The sequence below is a fragment of the Coffea arabica genome, chromosome 9c, assembly GCF_036785885.1.
Source record: "Coffea arabica cultivar ET-39 chromosome 9c, Coffea Arabica ET-39 HiFi, whole genome shotgun sequence".
In the NCBI taxonomy this organism is placed as follows: Eukaryota; Viridiplantae; Streptophyta; class Magnoliopsida; order Gentianales; family Rubiaceae; genus Coffea; species Coffea arabica.
Window position 1 is genome coordinate 37,772,536 of NC_092326.1, and position 18,917 is coordinate 37,791,452.

Below are 18,917 nucleotides of genomic sequence, written 5' to 3' on the forward strand. Positions count from 1 at the left end.
AACAGGTGCCCTATGCCCTCATTAAGATATATTTCAGATGTCGTATTATTTGAAATGTAATATTAATTAGAGAAAGTAAATAAATACAAGATATGGTAGGTAAGATTAAATAGGAAAAGTATATAAATGTAAGGGAGAATAATAATTGTTAGTATGTGTATATATATATGTTAAGTTAGGTGAATGTTAGGTATGTTAATGGATAACCCATTAGTTAGAAAAACCCCTTAAATTCTAATCTATTCGTCATATATTGATTTATTTTATTAATCATCTGCAAATTCTATGGCAGCATCTATTACTTTAGGAAAGCAAAAGGTCCAAATGCCAATGATCTCTTTTCTCCTTCCTTGTTGATGTTCATTATCAAACTTATAACATGTAATCCTAATTTTTTAGAATGAGTTGTAGACGTAGGCATTATCACGGAGAAGAAACACTAAATTGGGGTTTTATCATGACCAAGCTTCCGAAATACAATGGGATCTTGGTAAGGTTGATCATTATGAGTGTTACTGCGAATTTGATTGGAAGGTTTAATGGCAAAACGAGGGAGATTCATTATTTCGTTATTTAGTAAAAATTCGCGAAACGATAGAATCCATAAAAATTATACAACAGGCTCTGGAAGGAATTTGGAGCATAGTTCTTATGTTTCATAATTAATTAGCTCTTAAGGCTAAATTTAAAATGTAGCATTTCTTTTTTTTTTTTTCATACGTATGCATGAAGGTGATGAATTTATTACAAAAAGATGAATACAAAAAGATCATCAAAACATTCATCAAAAACTAATGAAAGAAGCCTGCCAAATCCAGAGATATATTCTAACACCTGATTGATTTGTTGCATATGGTATACATGAAATATTGAGATGTGAAAATGTACCATATGAATTCGTAAAACGTGTTTCACCATTGTGCCATTTACGGATTCAATTTAGAGAATTTGTCATCTCTATTATGTTCTTTTGTTACAAGTTCTAAAATTTATGTCTTCACAAATTGTGTGTACATCACAAACATCATAATAAATATTTACTACAAATATCTAAGGTTGTGTTTGGATTGCATTTTTCATGATTTTTCATGGAAAAATTACTATAGCGATTTGATGTATGTGAGGAAAAAAAATAATAGAAAAATATCATCACGAAAAATAACATAATTTTTCGATTGCAATTCAAACAAGGCGTTGGTACCCTAAAATCTCATTATTGATGTAACAATTAGTAAAGCATACTCATGTGCTTCTCCACGGGAGAATTGGTTGATGCAATTACCTCGAAAAGAAAATCAATGGAACATCGGGTCCAATCACATCAAAGCCATCAATTTGGGAGAAGGGTTTGGAAAAATTTAACTCGTACAATCATATGTCATGTCACACACATCGTTACTCCTGTCATGGGACCAAATGTGACAAATTTTTAAAGTTAACATTATTATTATTCTTGTGAATACTGATGAAGAGAGGAGAAATTATTGTATTTAAAATTAAATAGGATTAAAATCTTTTCTATACCGGATGAATGATAACTATGTAAGATTTAAATTTGAAATCGAACTTTTGTACATGTAACATGGATCCAGCAGTAATAGTGTGAATATTGTCAATGTATGGTCCTGTTTGGTACTTGAGTTTTTTATCAAGTCTGTCTGCTACAAGTTTTTTAAAACTTTTAGCTACAGTAATCTCAAAAAATTTCTCAAAATTTTTAAACCATGCACTTCAAAATATTCAAAAATTTACACATTTCAAAAAATTTTTAAAAAACTTTTACAGTAAATTACAGTAAAATTTTAAACAAACACTCAAAAAATTCACTTGACAAGCGGGCCACAGTTAGAACACCTAGGTAAAACACATCACTGGACAGTACAGTCATCAAAGTCATGCAGAAATAAATGCTCTGAAAGATCAATTTAATCTACAAGTAATATGTTACAAACCAAATTGAGAAACTTTTTTGCGGAGAAATGGATCATTCCCCACCACGAAAACCATACTTGGACGAAGACATGGGATGGTCCCATCAGCTGCATAAACCGGTTTCTTTTTAGTTAAAAATCGTATGGCAATCGAATATTCTATGGCACTCACTTGCCTAACCAGGACAAAAATTGCAAAATAATGCATTACATAAATATCAAGGGCATCATGTAAAACCTTCCCTAGGTCCCAGCAATTTGCCCTATAGTGGTTGAGGTCATATCTTAGTTTCGTACATTCTAGAAGGGGAAAAGGATCCTGATATCTACAAATCCATCTTAAATTATACTATGTGCATAAACAATGAAGGATAGTTTGACAAATCCTGATTTGTTGCATCAAAACCATTAAAAGAGGAACATGGGAGTTTAAATCCAATGACCTGGCTGAATGGTTATACTGGTAAAATTTGCAAGGGAGATTATTCATCGTGATAGTGGTGAACTTGAATCCAAGGGCAATCTTGATTTAAGGGAGGCAACGCTGGCATATTAAATCAGTCCTGAAAAAGTAGAAATTTTCATATAATTATTTAACGTTATTTTAATCAAATTAAGATTTTAGTAATACTACTATTGGAGTCGAGTTATGGTAGTTTCATTATTTAGAAATTAATATTTTATTAGAAAGTTTTTGGTGATCGCAAGACTTATTGACCAAATCATCTAATCTTTAAACGGGGAGTCTTATTATTATTATTAGTCAAGAAGAGTGAAAATTTGAGAGCGTTGAATTTGAAAGCAGTCGCATTGTTCTTATGGTGTGTGATTAATATATTATTGTTGGTATTATTTCTCTTCTCATACACATATATGTATGTATCTGTATAAATTGCCTCCCATATATATTGTGATGTAGCATTTTTTTTTTGGCATTATTGTTAGTATTATTTCTATATCTTTTTGATAGAATTTTTTGGGTTTCACATACACTGACAATAATGTATATAAAATTAATTTGAAAATTCTATAGAAAATAGCATGGCATTGAGTTTCAATTTGGCTTTTCTACTTGAGTGCTAGAGTCAAATCCATGTCCAAAACAAGCAAAATACAAACATGAATACTATTTTACTTTCTCAACTCACGTCCACAATTTTGAAGCAGCAGACCATGCCTAGCCTAACTTTGTCTTTACTCGTTGTTGGATTTTGTTTCCACCATCATCAGAACCTCCCTTTCCATTTAAAATTCAATGTATTCTCACAGTCCTGAAGTTCTTTAGAAGTTCAAGGAGCATTTTTTCATTTAAAATTTGTACATGACTTGTATTGAAAAAGAAATTTCAACTATAGTACATGTGGTCTGCATGCATGGATAGAGTGACAAGTTTGAGAAATCATCTAGGAAGTTCATTTTTTATTTAGTTTAAAGATATGGCTTGAAAATCCCTCTAAGATTTGTCCTTTTCAGGTCATTGTACTTGAAAATATTGTGTTTGGAGAAGAAATATTGCTCACGAAATTTTGGGATTTGTTAGATTTTGGGACATTGGAATCTCCTGAAAAGCATAGAAAATTGGGAATTCATTATGATGATCAATGCAATTGCTTAACTGCAACAACATTTTCCTTTCTAGTCTCACCTTTGATTTTGAGACTCCGTTTGGATTGGTCATTTTTTGAAAAATAAGATTTTCATTTACAAAGTTATAGTAATACACAAACAAAAACAGCTACAAAAATACTAGAAACAACCTCAAAATTTCCAAAAACATAAAAAAAAAACACTAAAAATAGCCTAAGAAATAACCTAATTTCCAGTAAAAAATTTTTATTTTCATTGTTATAATAAAATATTTCAGAAATATCTTTAAAAACAGCTAATTCAAATGGAGCCCGCGAATTCGCATGCGACCTTACAACTCTTGAAAGAGCACTCAATCAAATTCGATTATTTTAATGCTAAAATGCTCGTGGAAAAGAAACAACAACACGAATAGGTACAAAATAGGGCAAACAGGAAAGCCACTAACAGATCTATTCAGATGCCATTGTAAGCATTATAATATAAAAATGTTCTTGAAAACTATGTAGGTTTTCTTTTCCTCTTAAATTCTTCGGTTTTTCTTTCCCCCATAAGTCTACTCTTTGATGAGTATAAATATGAAGTGGGGAATGCGTCCAATAATGCCTAACCCTTTGGATCAATGTGTGCTGGAAAAGCACTTACTAATTATTTTTATTACTAAAGGACACACTTGGTGTGTGCTCATTTGACCATAGTGTATGATTATTTTTTTTTATTTTTAAGTTACATATCATGGTAGATATATATATATATGCATTTATATATAAAAAAAAAAAATCCAGTACTGCTTTAGAGGAAGTTATTATATTTGAAAAATCACGGAGAAAAAATTGGGGACGTGAATGAGTTAATACGAGAGAGTTGTATTTTGGTCTCAAAAAGACAATTCTTTATTGATTGTGGGAAGTTTTTTTTTTTTATTTTCTAGAATATATTGGGATAAATGTGCCCTTATAATTAAAGGTAGATTAGAAATTTTAAAAAGTGATACAATAATGTGTTTGCATCACTTGACGACGTTGCTCTCTCTCTTTGTGTATGGAATAAATATCATCCAGCAGTAGAAATATCATCCAAGAGAAGTTGACAAAAATGCCGTGGATAAGGTCAAATTGGCTAATTAGTTTGCATGGGCACTAATTAGACTCCCATACTATTCATGATTATTGGATCTCTTTTTCATTTTTTCCTCATAATGCCGAGTATAACCTATCCTTTTTATTGACGTTAATAGAAAGTGATTTAGTAAAATACATCATAAATTTGTTAAGGCCTGGAACAAATTTGCTGTTTGCTGCAATGACAGCAGTGGAAATCTTTGTTCCAGATTGTTCATTTGTTCACAAAAGACAGGTTTTAAAAGCGAAGAACTCGAATTCAAATTCAAAATATTGTATTTTTCAAACCACTTATGCCAACTTCCATTCTCGATTCAAATTGATAGCTCGAAGATACATTGTCCGGAACGTTTTCGGAGATTTCAAAATATCATTAGCAATTTTTTTTTTTTTTTTTGCAAAAACTTTTGGATAACTATTTTTGGCAAACATTTTTTCAACTTACGTAATAAATATATGTTTTTAGTCACTTTTTTTTTTTTTTATCTTTTTAATCACTTTTTTATTTCATATTTATTATATCACAAAAAGTATTACAATAACGTCATTTCAAATTTTTTTCAAATAATCTCCTATCCAAACACAATAAATTAGTTAAATTCAAATTATTAAATAAATGCATTAAACCCCAGCAATTAAATTAATGGGATGGTTATGTTGTAAAAATATGGCACGCTTTTGTGACAATGGAAAAGGAGCTCAAAACAATAATAATATTATACTACCATATAGGTAGTAATAATTATCAAAGCATATTCCAGAATTCCAATCAACAAGTTGATCTCTTTCTTTTTTTTTTTTTTTTCAACGGAGTGAATATCCGAATCTTTGACCCGACTAATCCTACTCCGATCCGGGAAGAGCCTCGCTCCGACTAATCAACGAGCTGATCATCAACTGAATGTTGTTATTTGTTTAGATCCCCGCCCATTGTCACAATACGTGTCGCAGCAAAATAATTACCAACAAATTTACAACTGACAGCGACCCCCCTCCTCCCCCAGGCATCTCCTTCTCTCGTCATCCACCATCAGCATAAGCAGAAGGAGACAGAAAGGGGAGAGAGAAAGGGGAGAGAGAAAAAAGGAGGCGAGACAGATTTTGTCTATCTCTTGACCTGGAAATGCTTCTCCAATATGGGGGTAGAAGAAGGAGAAGCAGGAGAAATAGACAGACAAAATGAAAAAAAAAAGGGTCCCATCTTCAATCAAGAATGAAAAATATTCGAGAAAATACTTTCTTTCTTTCTTTTTTTTTCCCTCCAGTTTTTAGCAGCAGCACTTCATTTCTCTGTCTCTTCTCTTTATTAAGCAGAACCCAGAGCACTGTTCAGAAAATTAAGGGGGAAGGAGAAAAGAAAAAAGCAGAAGGGGTTTTGGGTTGTGATTGATTGGGTTTATTGAACTGATTTCTGGTGGCGTTTTCTGAATTGGGTTTTTGGTCCTGTGGTTGTTATTGATTGGTTTTTGTCGTGGGCTGTCCCCACTTTAGAGCTCATAGTTCAATATAATATTGGTAAAAATCAAATCTTTCTGCCTGATAGTGGAGTACATATATACTGCTCTGTACCTCTCAGCTGTTAAAAGCTGAGGCAGTGGATATTGGTTTTTTTTTGGGATTTTATGTAAGCATAATTGGATATTGAAGTTTATTGAGTTGTATCAGTTTTCTTGAGGTAAGGAAAAATGGCTTCTGGGATGGAAATTGATGAAGAACATGAAACTAAAGGCAGCATGTGGGTTCTGGACCAGAAACTTGATCAGCCTATGGATGAGGAGGCTGGAAGATTGCGGAATATGTATAGAGAGAAGGTGACATAATCTCATTTCCTTAACTTCTATTTTCTTTCGGATTTTTATTCAATATTTAAATCGACAGAAGTTTAATTAGCAATATGTACATGGCGCTTTCTTTTTGAGGTTTTGCAATATGTACATGGCGCTTTCTTTTTGAGGTTTTGCGTAATGGTATGATGTTCAATTTTGTGCCTTTATGTTCTGAGAATAGTTCTACTTTTTGTGGTTTGACTTTATTGCTTTGTTGGTACAGCTTTTTGCCTTGAGTATTGACATATTGTTGGTTTGGCTGCTCGTAGTACTTGCTGATTCGGCAGAACAAGTTTTCTAGCTTATTTCTAAATTAATAGTTTTCAAATGATGTAACTGCTTAGATTTACATCTCTGTAAGGATTCTGTGGGTAATCTAGGAAGGTGTGAATGGATCAGGATGCGTTAGAGTTTTTGTATTAGTAGTTGAAGAACTCATGATTTGCAGTTGAAACAGCAGTTGCACATAAAGGGAAGGTGAAAACAGTCAGTTTCCTTGGAATGCTTTACCTGATGTGCTAGAATGTGAGAAACTAATTTATTCATAAACAAGTAAATGTTTCAACTTTTATTCTATGCTGCCTAATGAACTATGACCTTTAAAAAAAGGAGTAAATGTTTCAGATCATGAAGGTTTGAATAGAATACTTTTTAGTTACATTTGACGCATTTATGGTCATTCTTTCCTGATTTACTTTTGTTGAATTAGAAATTCTCGTCAATTCTGCTATTGCGGCTCGCATTTCAGAGTTTGGGAGTAGTGTATGGAGACCTGGGAACATCTCCCTTATATGTTTTCTATAACACTTTTCCAAAGAAAATAGATGATCCTGAGGATGTTATCGGCGCACTTTCATTGATCATATATTCACTCACACTTATCCCGCTCCTCAAATACGTTTTCATCGTCTGTAGAGCGAATGACAATGGTCAAGGTAAGCTGATATCCATGCTATTCTTTGTTCTTTATCTATGCATTTTACCTTTGAGTGTTTCAACTCTGCTGATAAAGTGAGGATAATTTGGTATAAAAGAATGATCCTCTTATGAAGAATTTGGTTATCATTCATGAATCAGATTTAAACCAAACATGCTCGGTTAAAGAGAAATCCAGAAATTTGGTTGTTAAGTACTGTACTAATGTGGTGTCAAGAATGTGGTTGCGAAATCACAGTGGATACACTAGTACAGTGAACAATTATGGATACACTAGGATTCAAAGTGAATGAATGGATGACAATCCCTGATACGAAACATTTTTTTAGCAGCTTGTTGTATAGCCACTATATATCTACTATATTCCACTTTTTCAAAGGAAAGAAAATACAAATCCATATGACACCTATGGTTTTCTTTACACGTAAATAAGAAAGATCGTTGTTCTTGAAGGCCATATGGAACCTAAATTACTACAGACTACTTGTGGCTTGGCCAACCTTATAGTTGACTTGAGTTAGATGTTTGTTTATGGGTGGACTCATAAAATCGTGTTTGAGAACCTAGTAGAAGGTATTTCAAGATTTTGCAGACAGGAAAAAACTGTAGTAATAAAATTCATTTTTGAGCAGGAGAGTATTGAGCTTTGTAACTTAAAACCTCGCTTCCCGTGGTTAGTAATAGCAGACAGATAACTTGTACATATAAGTTTGTTTTATGGCTGAAAAGTTTTCTTGTACTAAGTGGTTTGTTTGCTAGCTTATTGTTAGTCTTTATAATCCTGATGCACCAAATGGTTTATCTGGATTTCAAAATGTTGACTAGTTGATGGGTGTAAAAGGAGATAATATGTCAGAGAGGTAGATGTCAAACAAGGAGAAGGCCAGTTACTTTTTTGTCAGGCTTTCCCTTGTACTGGCCTTTATGTGATTATGTAAAATGCGTGTTTTCTTGTTATCTGGTTCCTTTTGGTTCTACAAAGTCACCACCTTCCAGGCTTTATAATTCTACACATCCATATATGCAGGTTTTATATATTAAACCTTTATTTCCTGATCCACTGTCTGATTTAAAGAATTATATGGCTGAACAATGATCCAGTTTGCGATAACCCATCTAATTGGAGTTTTAGTAATATAAATCTTCATTGATCATTCAAATTATGATCAGACTATACACAAAAGATTGATCTGTTGTCTTTAGTCTGAATGAGCTTGGAAGATGTAGTTTAAAGACTGAAAATAAAATAGTCCTGTGTTTTCCCATTAAAAGAATAAGTTTTAGAGACAAGACACTATCTGCCTTCTTCCTACTTTTGTCCTCTTCAGATGCACTATGATGAGCACGTGAGAGGCGGCATCCATCTCGTGCTTCTTCCCTTTTTTTCTTCACAACAGAAAAGAGACAGCCCTCTAGTCTTGAATGCTAGTAGTAGGCACGTGACTCATCTATGTTTGCAACAGATGGTTTTCATCTATTTCTGGGGCCCTTATGTTGCTTTTTTTATGTTTGGTAGAATTTCCAACTCATGTGGACTTAAATTGTCATAAGTGTGTTGGCACACAAGAAGTCTTTATGAAGCTTTAAGTTAAGAGTAAAGATGTTGTGCCCAACATAAGGTATTGATTTTGAGATGTATTTGTTGTATTAAAACTCACACCAATCAAGAGGGAACATAATTGGGAAGCAAGACAATGTTTCAATTTACAACAACTGTTGATGAAGTGCACATTGGTGAAAAAGCAACGAAAAAATGGGACGGAGGAAGTATGTTGATAAGATTGATGATGCAGCCCACAAAGAATTCAAGGAGATTCAAAATCAAATGTTTCATGATTTCCTCAAGCTTCAACTAGGCACCTTTTTAAGATTAGCAGCTTAATTGGGAGCAACAATACTTTAAATAAGTGTCGTTAAGTTTTAGTAGTTTCTAGCATTTTGGGTCTTATGGGTATTTTGGTTTTTTACTTGTTTGTAGGAAATTTCCAGAAATTCTTTTGTTTGAGTTTTTTTGTCTTTTATTATATAGGGTAACTACTTGGAGTCCTTGTGATATCAAAGTTTCTTAAAGTTTTACAACAAGTTTGCTTTTTCAAGAATGGGAAGGTTTTAGAAAAATGTAAGGTTTGTAAATAATTATTTTCCTATGTTATTTATTCTAGGCAGCAAGATTGATAAATAAGAAATGAGTTTATTTGTTTAAGTGCTTGTTTGTGTTGGTGCAGTTACTCCACTAACCCGATTTGGGCTCTTAATGCTAGTTAGTCGTTTCAAGATCATTGTGTCAAGGGTTATGTTTTCCACATGTCATTTGCTTTTAACCCATTCTGATTCTCTTTCTCTTAATGATGGTGTGAGCCCATTTAGAGACATGATATGACATTGTAATTTTGCAGACATCTCCTCCTTTTGAAATGCATGTTGAAACGAGCTTAAACCAGATTCCAGAACTCCTTTTTTCCTGCTTGAGCACTACTAAACAGCTCGTATATTGCTAGTTGTTTCAAGCTTTTCAGTCATTGTTGTGATTTCATGTTACTTGGCACGTCCTCTTCTCGAACCCCATTTTTTAAGATCATGGAATTAAAAAAAGGGAAAAAAGTCATTTCTTTCATTTTTAAAAAAGGTAAAATCAGTAGTCTTACACATTTGATTTCCTTGATGTGAGCAAGGGGTTGTCGGCCTATGCCTATTGCAAGCTTGTGAAGAACTCCATATATCAATCTGTATGACTCTTGTATAGTGGTTGCTTGTGCATTATGGTATGTTGAACAAAGTAAAGATAGTTAATTTAGTAGGAAAATTGACCAGACTGTTTCTTGATGATGCATAATCAATTTTCTTATCCATTTATATACGCAGCTATCAAAAATAAATTTCAAATCTAGTAAGTTTTCTTTTCCAATTCTGGTCAGCCTTGTGAGGCAGGGGGGAGTTTAATCCAAATACAGTAGTCAAAATTTTGGCAGTTGCTATGTCATTCTTGTTGAAGAGGAAAAAAAGGTGATCAAGATGATTTCTTTTGGGAAAACATTTGTAAGGCTCTGTTACCATGTAATGCAAAGCAGATAATTGGTACAAATCACTCAACAACTATCTTGCTTTAATCACAGTTCAAGAGTCTTCTGAAGTTCCAGTATTGCTATATTAGTTCTCTGTATAAACATGAATAAGCAAAATATCCCAAGAATCTAGGTCTTGTACCCCCAATAAGGATTTATACTTTTCTTCAATGCTTTGCTTTTAAAAGATAATGTTCGCGATTCAAATTTTTATTCAGATATGGTGAAAAGGATATTGTGTTCTTTTAAGTTTAAATGAAGCTTCCAAGATTTAGATTTGGTTTCATGATGTTTCTCTGAACTTATGTGTTGTTCTGTGTTATTGATTTTCAAAACTAAAATTATTAACACATTAAGTTTCAGCCTTCTCTCAAGGAAAGATGATTTAGCTTGAAGTGAGGATTTTCCTTACTGTTAGTGCAGCTGTTTATTTATTTTTTGCTGTAACAACACTTACGGCAACTAAGTCAAAGAAATTATGTATGGGAGAAATTTAGCTTGTTTAATGCTGCTGAAATTTATTTCAGACCAGCTCTGATCCAATTCAAGTTACAAAAGAAACGGCCTACTTATTCAACTGAAAGGAACTTTGACTCGGTGATAAGATTTTTATAAGCTCATTGCTGCAGCATTTTCAAAACCTTGTCCTGTTTTATACTGTTAAGTTAGGGGCTCGAATCCTGTAGACAGTCTTGGACAATTGCAAATCCATCAGATGCATTGTGCTTCTTGGTTATGACATATATGGGATGACCAAGATGTCACACAACAGGGGTCAAGAAAACCTTGCCACCAGTTGTAAGTCATGTCCACTACTGAAATTCGAGTTTTGAGTTGTTTGCATCTCTTCATTGACCCTTCAAAGTGATCAATAAGGGGATGACCAACTTTTGGAAGGATCTGGGACACTGTGAACATCTTTCTAAAGTTTTAACTGTCTCCTATCTACTTGTGAGATAAGTGTCAAAGGGAATGGTCACACATAGAAGATTGTTTAGCTCCATATATTTCATGCATTTTGCTTCAGCTTGTCATGCATGTTGTCAGAGCTTTTAATTCTTGAGATTCAAACTAGTGAATCAAACTTTATGATTTTACTTTCACTTAGTTGACTTAATATTTCTTTTCCACAACAAGGGAGGTAATTTATGTAACAAAGCATAACGTGTTCAAATTGTCTGTTGTACTTGTACATCATTGATTGACCCTCTGAGCTCCACCATTGTTCTTGGCCACAGCCTACCATGATATTGACTGCATCAGCCTAATCATCATCATTGGGAAGTTAAGCTAATGAAATTCTTATAATTTCCTTTTCTCTTTTGTGATTAGGTGGAACTTTTGCTCTTTACTCATTGCTCTGCCGACATGCAAAGGTGAAAACAATTCCCAACCAGCACCGTACTGATGAGGAGCTCACGACTTATAGCCGCAGTACATTTAATGAGAATTCATTTGCTGAAAAAACAAAAAAATGGTTGGAGGCACAAGACTTAAGAAAAAATGCCCTTCTCTTACTAGTGCTTGCCGGCACTTGCATGGTTATTGGGGATGGTATTCTCACTCCGGCTATATCAGGTACATGATGTATTTTTTTTCTTTTCTTTCTCCACATTATTGGAGGATGGATACATAGTAGCATGCTTGAACATATAATAGCTCAATTCTTTAATCTTGTTTTACCTGATGACTAACTCTTAAAGTTTGTAATAGAATGAGAATTATTGAGATCAGTTTTACATGGATCAAGCCATCATTTGAAGTTTGACATTTATTCTTTCTATGAAATTTTTAACCAGAAAATGTTTTGCAGTTCTTTCAGCTTCAGGTGGAATCAAGGTGAATAATCCGAAGATGGAAAATGGTACCTCTACACTCTCTGACCCTGGTGTTTACTTTTATTTTTTTTCATTTCTCAGTATAGTACTTTTCTCCTTGCAGGTATGGTTGTGCTGGTCGCTGTTGTAATATTGGTAGGTTTATTCAGTATGCAGCATTATGGTACAGATAAGGTTGGCTGGCTATTTGCTCCAATTGTGCTGCTCTGGTTTCTCTTGATTGGAGGCATTGGCATCTTTAACATATGGAAGTATGATAGTTCTGTTTTGAGGGCCTTCTCACCTGTTCACATCTATCGGTACTTTAGAAGGCAAAAAAGAGATGGATGGAGCTCACTTGGTGGAATTATGCTCAGTATTACAGGTTTTTCTCATACCTGCTCTTTTTCTTTGTCCCCAAGAAATGTTCCCTAGAACTGCTCAAGAACTTGGGATAATTTTGAAGGCCAAGTCTGTTCAGCTTCTGACAAGTGCTGACCATTTGCTACAGGCACAGAAGCACTTTTTGCTGATCTTGCCCATTTTCCAGTTTCAGCTATACAGCTCGCTTTTACAGTAGTAGTATTTCCTTGCCTTCTTTTAGCCTATTCTGGACAAGCAGCCTACCTCATGCAAAATACAGATCACGTTGTTGATGTATTCTATCGCTCTATACCAGGTTTGCCAAGAATCTGATTCCTTAGTGAACAAATTTCTGAAAATAAACAGACTACTTCACCTAAACTGAAAGGAAATTTAAAGAGAAGAAGAAGCAGCTAAACTTACAACCTAAAGTAGTACGACTGGATAAAGGTTTTTGGTGGTCTGTTCAGTGTTTTGTCTGAAAAAACATTGGTACGAGTATTAGAGCATTACAAAGCCTAATGGTGTTTCAGTAGCTTGGTCTTTTCTATCTAGGCCTGCATCTTCATGCATTGAGTTGAAGAAAATTTAGTGTGAATTCGATGACATTATCTGTCGTGATTCCTTTTTTCAATTTGATGCCTGTAGTAACAATTACGAAAAGCATGCCAAGAATTAGATCACTTTGCAATAGGCAACCTTATTTTCAAGTTGCCCTTATTAGGGAAAACATAAATTCTTGATTCTGATCACTGCAGATATTGATAGGATTAATAAAATTAAAACATGGTTCTTCAAATTAGGTTTCCATGTAAAGTATTCTGTAGGAACTTCAAGTCAGTCAAAAGAACCATTTTATCTTCTATAAAATTGCTATCAAAATTAAGTGCTGTGCTTTCACTAGTGTGAACATTCGAATGCTTGACGATGATACATCTAGTGTCTTTCCTGTTGACATAACTGGATCCCCTGATATTGCCTTCCTCTCGACGGTTGAAAAAGTAACTACCCATTGATTTAGTATTCACGGTTTTTCATCTAGAAAGTCATGGGAAACTGTTATCAGTTAGTGCGAGTTGTTGGGTTAGAGTGAAGAACCGTAAATTCCATCGGCAGTTAGAATCAACATTTGATCCAAAACTTGTCTGATGAAAACTCTGCATAAAAAAGGGATTATGCTTTTCCATTACAATTTTTCAATTGCTTCAGGGTATATGGTCAAGATTTTAGGAGTAAACTTTCTCAAATTTTCTTGTAGCTTATGAACACAAAATGAACTCACTTGGTCGCTTGGAGGATGAAATTGTGTGAAATATAAAAGCTGTGTGTTAGGGGTATTGGAAAATAATTATTGAGATGCCCTTTTTGTGCAGTATTATCTAATTTATTTCTCATACAAGTTTTTGCTAAATCATGCAGAGAGCATATACTGGCCCACATTTATCATTGCAACTTTAGCTGCTGTTGTTGCTAGTCAAGCCACCATATCTGCATCATTTTCTTTAATCAAGCAGGCTGTTGCTCTTGGATGTTTCCCGAGAGTAAAGGTTGTGCATACATCAAAGAACTTTCTTGGACAGGTATACATTCCTGATATGAATTGGATCCTTATGATCCTTTGCATTGCTGTGACTGTTGGATTCAAGAATCAAATCCAGATTGGCAATGCTTATGGTGAGTTTATCCTGCATGACCTTTTGGAACCATCATCTTGATGATTTTCATTTCTTTGCTGATAATTTTAACCTAGAACAGTAATAAGTTCTATTGTGTCTTTCTCGGGACTTTAAGGTATTATTGGGGCATCGCCTCCCTAGGTTGGATTGCTATTTGTAAAAGATGTATGTGTGAACTAGAATTACCTGGAGCAGTGCCCTTGTCATTTTTTTTTCCAATTTTCATGTTGGGTCAAGGGAAATAAATCATGTGATTGGTGGTCATAATTTTTTCTTCAAGCGTCAGTCACACCTCATACAGTCCAAATATCATAGATTGTATGGAATTGATGATATTGGAATTAGAGATGGCTATATAAGTAGAGAACATCAAGTTTTATGGTATTCCACGTGTAATTGACAACTTTGGAGATTTCAAAGACTATTTGATATTCCTCATTTATAAATAGCACCTCAAGTTCAGTGGGATTGAAAATTGGATAACAGTAACCATGGAGTTGAGTTACTGCTATTCAATTCCTTGCATCTACAGTTAGCTTAATAGATTTATAACCTAGTTGAAGAAATTATTGACACCCGTCCCCTTCAACCCTTGCACCCCAAGGGTGACAAATTCCAAAAGGAATCCTCTGTAATTTGGTGTAGCATTATGCTCTTTGATCAGATGATTTAGACGCAGTGGATGACAGCTTTGAGTTTTTTATATGTTCGTCACTTGGTTTCACTAATCAGTTTGATAATTTAATTATTGATATCTTTCTCCCAAAGTGTTTTCTGGGAGCTGGGCAGGGGTAAAACCTGCAGCAGGAACTATAGACATTATGAGACATATAGAGATCTTATCTTGGCATGGAATTTAATCGATGCTTGACCTTTAGATGGACCATAATCTTCAAATTCTGCTGCTAGATTGTTGTCACTTGCTTCGGCTCCTGCAACAGTTGACTTAATTACTCTTGAATTTTTCATATATTTCTTTAGTTGACAGATATTCTGCTTTACTTTTTGTTTTCATCTTGGGACATTTTGGTGTAGCAGTGGCACAAGTTGTCTGTTTGAAGTTTATCTTATTCATCACAAATTAATATGTTACCGGCAAGTCTTTTTGGCAGTGTTACAACCTTTATCTCAATGTACAACAGGGACAGCTGTTGTGATAGTCATGCTAACAACCACACTGCTGATGATGCTAATAATGCTGTTAGTTTGGCACTGCCACTGGATTCTTGCACTAATTTTCACCATCCTATCTCTGGTGGTTGAGGGTACCTACTTCTCTGCTGTACTCTTGAAGGTTGATCAAGGTGGCTGGGTTCCACTGGTGATTGCTGGAGCTTTTCTTGGCATCATGGTTGTCTGGCATTACGGTACTGTCAAACGTTATGAATTTGAGATGCACAGTAAGGTCTCTATGGCATGGGTTCTTGGCCTTGGTCCCAGCCTAGGACTGGTCCGCGTGCCTGGCATAGGACTGGTATACACTGAGCTGGCAAGTGGAGTTCCACGCATATTTTCACACTTCATAACAAACTTACCTGCTATACATTCAGCAGTTGTGTTTGTCTGCGTGAAGTACCTCCCAGTCTACACAGTACCGGAAGATGAACGTTTTCTTGTCAAACGGATCGGACCAAAGAGCTTTCACATGTTCCGCTGCGTTGCTAGATATGGTTACAAGGACCTTCACAGGAAGGATGATGATTTTGAGAAAAAGCTATTTGACAACCTCTTTCTGTTTGTTCGGCTTGAGTCGATGATGGAAGGATGCTCAGACTCAGACGAGTACAGCCTATATGGACAGCAGACTCAGCAGTCGAGAGATTTTCTATTGAAGGATAATCTGAATACATCTACATCTGTTGCTGACCTCACTATATCATCCGTTGACTCTATTGTACCCGTCAAATCTCCATTGAATGCAACTCCCACCGTGTCATCAGGGCCAGAAAGCAGCCAAACCGAAGTAGACGAGTTGGAGTTCTTGAATAGTTGTAGAGAAGCTGGTGTGGTGCACATACTTGGGAACACGATCGTTAGAGCAAGAAGGGATTCTAGGTTCTATAAGAAAATTGCTATAGATTATGTGTATGCGTTTCTCAGGAAGATATGCAGGGAAAACAGTGCTATATTTAACGTTCCTCATGAGAGCCTACTGAACGTTGGACAAATATTCTATGTATGAATTTTTGTTTTGATCAAAATGGTCATAGAAATGTATATAATTCTTGGTCTTTGTTTAGCTTATTCCTGTTTGATTCTTGCATAATGCATACTACTAGAATAAGGGGCATACGGCTGTCTTGTTTCCAGTTAGCATAAGCTACTAAAAAACTATTACTTGGGTTTGGCAATGACCCATTAGTTTTCACGGTCTCATCATCCCTTTTCACCCTTGAATAAATTTCCATATCAAGTCTCGCAGTTGAAAAATGGTACCATTGTCTTGGATCAGGGATTATTCCATGACAGCAGGGAACAAAATGCTTCATGCTCCTTGTACCACTGTTTGCTTCATGCTTGTGCAAATGGAAGATGAATAGCCTATACCTTATTTTTGTTTATTTGTTTGTTTTTTGTGCTGTTCCTGCATGTTTGAATTACACAAGGTATTTTCAGCTCTTAATTTATTTCACTTTTAACAACTATGTACAAGTTTTTTTACACCAGATTGTTCATTGCTTTAAAGATTTCCAGTAGCGATCAGCCAATTTTCTAGCTTCATATTTCCAAGTGCCACCAAGGAGATTTTTCGCATTTGCATCAGCTGTCGATTTTGGCTATGATTTCCAGAGCCAATAACAGATGCATATGCATTCTTTTTGGGAGGCTTTTCCCATCTTGCAAACTGTCAGGCGGATGATGGTCATCTGGATCATCCACAGTATCAACAGCCATCACAGGGAGTGAATGCTGAAATCCAAAATGCAGATGAAGAATCCCTCATCATTATGCTAACAGAATTCAGCATGCAAAGCACAATTATCTCACAAGGGGCTTGCAAAATAAAACTGCAGCTTTCATTCAGTCATTCACTCGAAAGTCATCAGGATATAGTGTATTATATACAATGTCATCTTGAAAATTTAGATCATTCACCACAGCCAACCTTTCCTCAACAGAAAAATTATGTGCTTTTTTCATGTATTTGATCAAATCCCTTCCAATAGCTTTGTCTTAGAAGGGAAGAAGAAAATCTCATGCGTCCACCACTCCATTTCGGTTTTCTGAACCTCGCTTAATCTGCATGAAAAACTGGCAAGTAACAGTTCTCAATTTCAATGATTTGATCCAAATGAGAAAGGAGGCTGCAAATGTTCCATATGCTTGAAATCCATTATTCCAAAGGGATGATTTTGCTTCCCAAATTCCTTAAACATGCTGTCACAGTCCATTGTCGACTTTCTTCAATTACCACGGCCTCTACTTGGCTAGCGTGGTCAATATGTTCTTCACCCGGAAAACAAAACCAGAGGCTTTGAATCCCTTCTGCTGCCTCCCAGAATCCTCCTGTTCTGTTTCCTCCATGTTTTCGGGATCTTTGGTTTTGCCATTTCTAACTTTAGAGGAAACGGGTGGAGAGAAAAAGGACGGTTCCACGAGCAGTTTCAAGGGACGCCTTGGACTTCATTCTACCAAGCTCAAATATGCTTAGTATTTATCAGCGATACTAGCTAGTTCAATAGCAAACTGCAGAGCTGACAAACTAGAACTAAGAAATTACATTCACGTAATGTCATGGAAATGTTGTCCTGCTGACTAGGGCTGTGTTACATGAGTTCTTGATGTGTTGATATATATATATATATATATAATTGTTCAAAGAAGCCAGTCGATTAATCCCATAAAGGACAAGTTGCATTGCATGTCTAGCACTCGGATAAATAGACCAGAAAAAAAGTGGCCAGCAGAAAATCCCCAGGCTATTAATTAATATGTGTCAGTTGAACAAAGCGATCCGCATAAGACATCGCACAATACAACTCTTTTTAAGTGTTGTAGTGAACGGACAACAGAAGCCATTGCATTTCAGAGGTTTTCCCTGAGTTTGTCCGTGTTAACAAACAATTCGAGATATCTCGACTTTTTTAAAACGGTCCGAGTCAAATAGCAATGGTTCGAAGCACTTTTTTTTACATTATTTTGGAAACCTAAGGACTCAATCGTATGGATATGAAAAATGTATAGCTTGTACAAATCTTTCCATTTTCTAAGTCGATCCGATCCGAAATAAAGGGGACTAAACAGGAACAAGAGGGATCCACCGAAGAAGATCCTTCAAGTCCTGAGTTTAAATGTTTAATCCCCCTTTCCTTACCATCAAAACCTCGCTACAGTCCCAGGGGGCAGCTGATCTTTTCAACAATGCATGAAAATCAACTCTCTGAAGGGGGGATCCACTAAACTTCATAGTCCAGACAATTGCTCCCAGGGGCAGCTGCTCGATCCCCAAAATAACATAGAAGGGAGAAACGTGAAATGAAAAGAAAAGTGAGCAAGAGCAAGATGGAACGCATTTTAGCAGCAGATAAGAGAATTGCAGCTCCACCGAACTTCAAAGTTACAACTAGGCTGAATGCAGAATTCCTGCCACGAGCCTA

At 35.3% G+C, this 18,917-nt stretch overlaps 1 protein-coding gene across 4 annotated transcripts; it reads left to right on the forward strand.

Annotated features, from left to right (window-relative positions):
• Window positions 1-5,581: 5,581 nt before the first annotated feature.
• Window positions 5,582-16,563, forward strand: LOC113707894 (potassium transporter 11-like). Of its 4 annotated transcripts, XM_027230289.2 has the most exons (8): window positions 5,582-6,450; window positions 7,175-7,400; window positions 11,796-12,041; window positions 12,277-12,327; window positions 12,405-12,665; window positions 12,792-12,959; window positions 14,063-14,317; window positions 15,462-16,563. In XM_027230289.2, exons 1-8 carry the CDS (start codon window positions 6,325-6,327, stop codon window positions 16,499-16,501), a joined length of 2,373 nt encoding a protein of 790 aa, XP_027086090.2. In that variant the 5' UTR covers window positions 5,582-6,324; the 3' UTR covers window positions 16,502-16,563. The 4 variants fall into 4 exon arrangements, with proteins under 4 accessions (XP_027086090.2, XP_071920852.1, XP_071920850.1 ...); XM_072064751.1 differs by lacking the exon at window positions 7,175-7,400 and having other exon boundaries at window positions 5,739-6,450; XM_072064749.1 differs by lacking the exon at window positions 12,792-12,959 and having other exon boundaries at window positions 6,180-6,450.
• Window positions 16,564-18,917: the final 2,354 nt, after the last annotated feature.